The sequence below is a fragment of the Planococcus citri genome, chromosome 1, assembly GCF_950023065.1.
Source record: "Planococcus citri chromosome 1, ihPlaCitr1.1, whole genome shotgun sequence".
Taxonomy (NCBI): domain Eukaryota; kingdom Metazoa; phylum Arthropoda; class Insecta; order Hemiptera; family Pseudococcidae; genus Planococcus; species Planococcus citri.
The window spans coordinates 26,058,936-26,067,132 of record NC_088677.1 but is presented as its reverse complement, the minus strand read 5'-3'; the positions used below and the strand labels follow the sequence as shown (position 1 = coordinate 26,067,132).

Below are 8,197 nucleotides of genomic sequence, written 5' to 3'. Positions count from 1 at the left end.
AGGGTTATGATATTAGCTCTCTAATTTTCTAGCAAAACTCTAACATGAATATCAGAATTTGCTGCTCTGACGAAGAAATGGTCGAAAAAGATCTTTTTGATAAGAATAAAACGCTGAAGAGGACATTATTATTACAAAAAACTCAAAAATAAAAATTATCAAGGACGAAGCTTGGCATAACTTTTTTGAAGACAAGCAAAAACGATTCTCTATCATTCATCTCCGAAATGAAACCAATTAACTATAAAACAATTGGAAATTTTGAAGAAAAAAAAATTAAAAACCATTTTAAGATGATTTTTTTTTGAATTTAAAGATTGGTTTTGATGAAAATAGATCCTTCAATATTTTTTAAAGACAGGTAAAACTTAAAAAAAGTTTGTCATTCTCTTTTCAAAATTTCAGATTCAAAAATACGAAGCAGAAGTAAATTAATTTTCAATCTGTGATGATCACTTCTGGCCATTTCCTCGTTGAACCAGTTCAAATTAAAAATAAGGTTAAAACGATAATGCATCACAAACCATTAAAGAAAGAATACTGACTGAAAAGCTCACCTATAGAACTTGTTTTATACACTACAATTTTCAAAGATAATTTTTTTTTAGGTAGGTACTCTTATCAACATCTTGAAAAAAAAAACTCAACTCCTTCAATAATAAAATCAAATCGACCACGCAATCGATACAATTTAGCATAATCCTCTCAGAAAGCATTAAAATAACCCAATTCTCTTATCATTACTCCGATAACTAACGCCACTTTCTTAATAAACTCTCATAAAACTTGTCAAAATACTCAAAATGTTAGGTATTAACCGCGATGACGAATTCCCGATTAAAATCGTATTGAAACCGGGATTAAATTCTAATTCATTCAACTTCACCTGATACCCACACACATCGTATCAGTACATAAGTAAGTTAAACCCTACAGTCTATAACAATTAATCGTCGCGACGCTGTTGTTTTTTATTTTCAAGGGGAACCAGCCACACTGCCATTATCAGCACCGTATTACCGACATACAGTAGTTTACTTCGTCAGAATGTACTATATATCGCTTATCATCTCTTCAGCTGTTCAGTATTAAGTGAACTCGCAATAAGTATGTGTAGCGTTAAATTAACGTTACTTTTCGCGTCGCCGAATTATACACGTGTAAAACTACTATGTTTACGTTCGCGAAATTAACATTGTAATTTGTGTTATTTTTTATACTCGTTTTCCCCCGATCTCATCTCACCCCTTCTTCCCAATTGCCACACGATGATTCCGATAAAACGATGTGCTTTGGCGTATTGGCTTTTAGGACTTTGTAACAATTACGGATACGTTGTTATGTTGAGTGCTGCCCACGATATACTTGCGAGGGTAATTTATTTACGTATTTTCTCGTATTAGGTACTTATATTTTTTTTGAGCATTATTAACTCCCGTAGCGAAAAATTTAGTTAGACGCAGGAGATAATTTTTGGAGGGAAATGTCACGGTTGAATGATTTTTATCGCGTTAAGCTCATGGTATACGTATACACGTAACCTTAGCATGCGTTTATATTTTTCAGAAAAAAAATAGTAATAATGAAAAAACTAATCGAAAAAAGTTACCTACTCGTTAATATACGAGTAATATCTTGTATTTCGATCACGTGTAAATATCATTGACACGATTATAATTTCGCCATTCGTGTTATACGGTACCTTTATTATAATTAATAATTACAAGGACGCCATTGGTTATTACTCGAGTAGGTATTATAAGCAATGAGCATAGGTAATGTTTATGTTTTTAGTCGACTGTTGTGACTGGCATGGCAGGCTGTATGCAGTCGTATATTTTGCATACGGGTACCTTCCAAATTTCCAGCTCTTGCCAAAAATGACCTTTAAAACATCTAGATATTGTCTACATCTTTGAATTTTTTTCTTTCGACGAAATGAAGAACGAATAAACTCGACTGAACGCAGGTCGACTAGTTCATTTACCGCGACAAGTTATGCAGTATGCCACCACCGCGTCGCTAAAAATATCCACTTTTTCGCCTCTCTCAGTCATAAGTCTAAACAGCTGTTTTTTTCACGTCATGTCGTCGTGTCAGCAGAAAATCAGATGTGAAACGTATAACAATGCGATATTAACATTACTCATGCTCGTATACTGTAGGTTGGATATGCCTATTGAATGTACTAACGCATTGTTTCAAGTTAACATTGTTTTTTTTCTTCGTCAGCATGATGGCAAAACAGAGACAACGTCCGATACGTCCTTTAACCCTGACCGTCACTGCAATCAGTTATCAACCGGTGTTATCTTATTGGCGGATATAATACCTAGTCTACTGGTCAAGATAATTGCTCCATTTTTACCTCTGTGGATGAAGTAATTAATGTTTTTAAAAAATATACTACATCAGGTAACTATAAACGAGAAATCGATGCATTAGGCCATGGAAGAGCTTCATTCTAACACTTTTCATCTCTGCATGTATTATTGCATCTCATCGAGCTCGCTTTCTCATTTTCATCACAATTCATCGACTATAAAGACATACGTTTTCAAATTTTGAGAGAAAATTTCATGATGGAAAATGGGAGGGGGGGGGGGGGTAAAATGGCAATTCGATCGTGGTCCCCGAATTTTTCGGTGAGTAGGAAGAGTGAGGGAAATTGTAAATTCTCGCAGTATCTCGCAGAGCCTATGTCTCAATTTTAGGAAGTTTTAACTCCGCTGCTATAATATGTACTAACAATCTGTTCAAAACTGATTTCACAGTTTAAAAGCACATTAAAGTGTGATTCGGTAACATCCATTAAAGTTTTCAAAAGCTGAAAGTCTAAAACTTTGCAATTGAAATGGCGTTGTAAGTGGCACGAGGTGTAATTAGAAATTACTTGAAAATTACCATCGACGAAACTCTCGGTGATAATTTTGAAAATGTACGTATAATTTTCAAAATCGCACTGACGATGAGAGGTGGCAACCCTCTCTCGAATTTCAGGTGGAAATCACATCGAATGATACATTTTCGAAAGTGCCGATCACGATTAACTATGATCTCAGTTTTTCAATTCGATCCTTTCCATCCTCCCTCCAAACTTTTGGAAGTCAAATTCTAAAAATACGGGGAAAAAATATCGAATTGAATATTGTTTTTAGGGCCTTGTATACGAATATGCTCCCATTTTCTTTATTTTTCATTGTTTATGCCCCCCCTTCCAGTGCTTTCTCTATTCGGGCGATTGCTTTAAAAAAAAAATCACTAAGTCATGCGATACGAATTGTATGTTTCAGAAGATGCTGAACACGAATATGATCTTATTTTTTTTTCATCAGATTCCTTATTCCAACCCCTTCCACCCCTCATTGCCTCATTGTAGGACACCAAATGACATCATTAAGGACAGGGAAAGGATTGAACCAAAAAACTAAGGGCATTAAATTAAACCATACTGACTTACAAAAAATTTCATTCGAGGTAACCTTTTGATTGTCAAAATGGAAAAATAAGTACCCCAAACTCCACAGGGTGTCTAACAAAATTTCGAAATGAAAAAGCAGGACTTTCTTAAGAGGGAGAGCGAGGTGGGCAAGAAAAAATTTTATACTCAACTTTTTCGTTTTTCTAAAGTTTCTTCTCAAGCAAGTGGATGTCGATAATACATATAAATATGTAATTTTATCATTTTTAATTTTTGATTTTTTTTTACCTTCAAGGTTCTTTGTTAATGGAATAAAATTGGGCGAATAAAACACTTTTTTCAACGTAACAAATTTTTAAAAAATGTAAAAAAATTTAATGAAACATTTCTGAATTAAAACGGCGAGTTTTAAAATTTGAATGATGATTAAAAAAAAAAATCAAAATTGAAAAAAAGCAAACAAGCCCGAGTGAAGCGAGGCCAAAAGCTTCCAAAAATTCATGCTCTGAGAAGAAGAAAAAAAGTTTTTTTTTATAGAGGGAGGAGTTTATTGTTCTGATTCAATTCGTCCGGGCACAAGCTCTCAAAAATGGGTAATGTCAAGTTCTAAAAAAAGTCGAAAAATGAGGCCTTTTTTACCATTTTTTTTTAAATCCCAGAAAAAGGAGAAATGAATTTGATAAATTGAAATCAGATGCAGGATTTTTTAATGAAAAGTAAAAAATGCTACAGAATTTGCAGGACTCATTGGCAAAAAACAGGACTTTGATCTTACCCCAAGAAAAATTATAAAAATCGTTTTCCATACGTTCAATTTTTCATTTTTTTATTTTTTGAAAAAAATTTGTAACAATAGAGCACAGTTTATGGAGGTAAAAAATGTTCATAATGTTTGTTCGCAAAAAAGTTACATATTAGCCATTTCATTCACCCATATCCCTCACCAAAAGGAACCCCTCTCCCATCCCTTCGTGCAAAAATTACACTAGAAAAGAAATTTCATTCCGGACATGTCTCACTCAAAACTTACGTTGCTATTGCTGGCAGATTCTGTATTTTCTCAGCCCCACGTGAAAAGAAAATTCACCTCCCTTCCCCCTCCCCCACGCAAATCATTAATCTACATTTTTTTCAATTCAGAGTTTTTGAAAAAATATTGTTGCGAGCGTTATTGACTTTTCTCAAATTTGTTTTATACTTTTGTAAACAAAGAAAGGTACAAAACCTTTGAAAAAATGGGATAGAAAAAAATGTTTGAACATCAACAAATAATTTTTCATCAATTTTTTATGCAAGTACATAAATACCTACTTATTTGAAAAATGTAGGATTCTGATGAAGCACCATCTTAATGCTGCATTTTAGGAGATGAATTCAATTTTTTTTTTTCATTTTGACAGATTTTGAGGATTCTAGTTTGGCTAATAAAGTACCTGATGAAAAATATCTAAATCTAATTCAATCGAGATAAAAAAGATTACGTTCGATTTTTCATTTAATTTCCAATTTTCCAAACCGATTGAGAGCTGGTTTAAGTTATACCCTGGATCTTCCAGCGAATGTCTGAATTCAGTTTTAAAAAAGTTCCTTTAAATTAGTTCGAATAAAATTCCAGTCAGCTCCACAAACTTGGATTAATTGTACTTATTCAAGATCATTTCTATTGATACATACAAGAACGATTTCTCAAAATTTTTGTACCTTCCACTAACAATGATAAAAAGTACTTACATGTTATACTGATTTAGATTAGCAGAAATGGATGTTGGAAAATTAGGTACATATTATATAGTCCGTCCCTGTCTTATAAAAATATCATGTTAAAAACATACTATTTTGATGATTTTTTCAGGGATATATTTTTCCGGTTTGAGGAATGAGAGGGAACTTGAACGAAATTGTAGAACAGGCTTGAAGCATAATAAATCATCAACGTCTGTCTGAAAAATTATTTCAAAGCTTGATCAAGCATAATGTCAAAAATTCGGTCGATGATAGGCTTCAGATAATTAACAAATTCTTTCAATTCTTCGGCATGCTGTTTTCTCAAATTTCGACTAATCGTTGTGGGGTCTGGGAGCAAATCTTCTATATCAAAAACTGTGTCACTGCTAAGAACAGGTGCTTGATTTCCAGTCGTGACCAGTGCTGTACTGGAAGTAGGTACCTAGAATCAGAGCATAAGATTTGAACTCTTCAACCATCGATACCTATATTCCCCTTCCCTCTTACATATTCATATTTCTAAGATCACACCCATCACTTTACTACACTGGCCTCAAGATAACTTTTATCATAATTATGATTATATTTACCTACTAACTTGTGAAAAATTCATGACAAAATAATTAATTAATAAACAAATATAATTAATAATCTACAAATTTTTTTCAGCATTCGAATCACTTTGGTGGTGATTTCGGCAGCTCTCGGTTTCATATTGGTGGGTTTATCCGACTCTCTCCTTTTAGCAGTATTAGGAGTCGTATGTACCGCATTTTCATCCGGTCTGGGAGAAAGTTCGTTGCTTTCATTCACAGTATTTTTCAACGACAAGTAAATATCACAAAATTAGTCACCTATAATAATGAAAGTACCTATACGTAAGATAGGATTCAATTTGATAATGTCAACATTTTTGCAGATCAGTTTTAAGCGGTTGGTCTTCCGGCACCGGAGGAGCTGGATTTTTTGGTTCGTTAACATATGCTGGCTTACTGATGTTGGGCTTGACGCCCAGAGAGACTTTATTCCTATTGTTAGTCGTCCCTCTCACAATGGCAGTCAGGTAAAATGGCAAATTCCAATGCCACATTGTACACAATAAATTAATAAGTAATCTCATTTCGAATCTTCTTTCTTCCAGTTTCTGGCTGATCCTCGTGAATCCTTTGAATACTCGAATGGAGCCTGAAGAAAGCACACATGTTGCTCCTCCTAGTCTCAATAATATTCCTCAAACGATAAGCAATCATTCGCTGTGGTACAAGATAAACGCTATTCCGCGATCTTTACGATACATATTACCATTAACCTTCGTCTATTACTTCGAATATTTGATTAATCAAGGCTTGGTAAGTGATAACACATCCACGCGTTGTGCATATATATTTACCTACAAATGATTCATAATCAATAACCATTCATTTAATTTCATTGAAATGCGATTACACGAGTATCCACTATACCCACAGTGACGTACTCTTGTAAATATCTTATTACTCAATTTATTTCCAAATGAAAAAAAAAAAATCTGTATCATTTTGCTTGCCCTTTCAGAGCGAACTGTGTTTATTTGAAAAAGCATTTATCGATCCGAAAACTCAATATCGTTGGTACCAAGTGTTCTATCAAATTGGTGTATTCGCTTCTCGATCATCCATAAGCATAATACAAATAGACAAATTATGGATATTGGCAGCCCTTCAGGTAATTAATCTAATCTCAATGTTACCTACATCTCACATCTGCACTACACGAAGAAAATCCTTCGAGGCTTCGACAAATATGCCCACATACCTCAACAGTATAGACGGTTTGTATAATCCGTAGCATCAACATTTTCTCAAATTCATATTAAACAATAGACAATTCATATCAATTAAGGTCAAATAATCCGCCGCATTGCCACGTGCTAAACGAAATACCTTTTCGCAAAACCCTTTCGCTATACGCCTACTTCAAAATTGACGAATTATTATGCAAACTATCTGCGAAATAATCAGCATTTTATCGCGTCTAAAAAAGCTTTCATCTCTCTCAGTTTTCCTACCTGAAAATACTACAATCAACGTCTCCAAGACGAAGACGCATAATCGAAGAGAATTCATCAAGATTTCATATTTGTACTTACCAAATATTTTTAATTATAAAAAATCGAATTCCGGAAAAAATAATTCGTCGAATTGAAATAAAATCAAAACAACATGTACGCTCATTCGCGTGTTGCGTGATTGTTAAGTTCATCGAGCTCATCATACTAAGCAGATATACGATACGAACATTTGCAATTTCCCACTTGGGTATGAATTTTTAACAGCTCAATTACATTTGCAGGGAGTTAATTTGGTGTATTTCGGCTTGGAAGCCATCTATAGATTTACTCCGAGTGTTATCATAGTACTGGTGGTCATATTATGGGAAGGAGCACTAGGAGGATTGGGATACGTGAATACTTTCCATAATATTCAAAAAGAAGTAAGCAGTAACATAAATATTTCATTTTAAACTGAGCTACACACATACGAGTATGTAATTTTAATTATCGAGAACGGAAGCGAGAATATCTCGATAAAAATGATGCTTCTGGTTTTATCAGTTGGATGATGCATCGAATGAATTATTCTATATACCTACGTACCTAGTACCTATACCTATACCATCATTCGATACAAATGTATCGAAAAGATACGTATCTCATACCATTCTACGTAGTACATTGCATAGAAATTTTTAATTTATATATACCTTCTTTTGATAATAGGTACGTAGAGGTACTCACTACTCAGGTAGACGGATTTTAAAACACATTTCTTGTTATTTTTCAGGTCCGTCCAGAAGACAAGGAAACTGTAACAGGAATTACTTCAATTTCAGACAGTTTAGGTATCACTTTTTCAGGATTCAGTGCCATTCCATTACACGATACAATTTGTAAATTACCATTATGATTGAAACGAGATTTCGACTATTTATTTTTTTGCATTTTTATATTGTACATAAATGTAAGTAACTTGTATCGCAAAATTTATTAAAATTAATTTATTCATTTCAAAA

At 33.6% G+C, this 8,197-nt stretch overlaps 1 protein-coding gene across 1 annotated transcript; it reads left to right on the top strand.

The window, feature by feature from the left end:
* Positions 1 to 983: 983 nt before the first annotated feature.
* LOC135850075 (battenin-like) lies at positions 984 to 8,197 on the top strand. The gene is made up of 8 exons (XM_065370785.1): positions 984 to 1,373; positions 2,233 to 2,381; positions 5,816 to 5,977; positions 6,066 to 6,209; positions 6,288 to 6,495; positions 6,701 to 6,850; positions 7,478 to 7,618; positions 7,969 to 8,197. The coding sequence occupies exons 1-8, from the start codon at positions 1,269 to 1,271 to the stop codon at positions 8,089 to 8,091; spliced, it is 1,182 nt and encodes a 393-aa protein (XP_065226857.1). The 5' UTR covers positions 984 to 1,268; the 3' UTR covers positions 8,092 to 8,197.

Bases quoted from the DNA above. Each gene is read 5' to 3' on its own strand.
- LOC135850075 (XM_065370785.1), top strand. From the start codon at position 1,269: ATGATTCCGATAAAACGATGTGCTTTGGCGTATTGGCTTTTAGGACTT. The intron at 6,210-6,287 runs GTAAAATGGCAA...TCTTTCTTCCAG, and splicing joins CCTCTCACAATGGCAGTCAG to TTTCTGGCTGATCCTCGTGA. The intron at 6,851-7,477 runs GTAATTAATCTA...TTACATTTGCAG, and splicing joins GGATATTGGCAGCCCTTCAG to GGAGTTAATTTGGTGTATTT.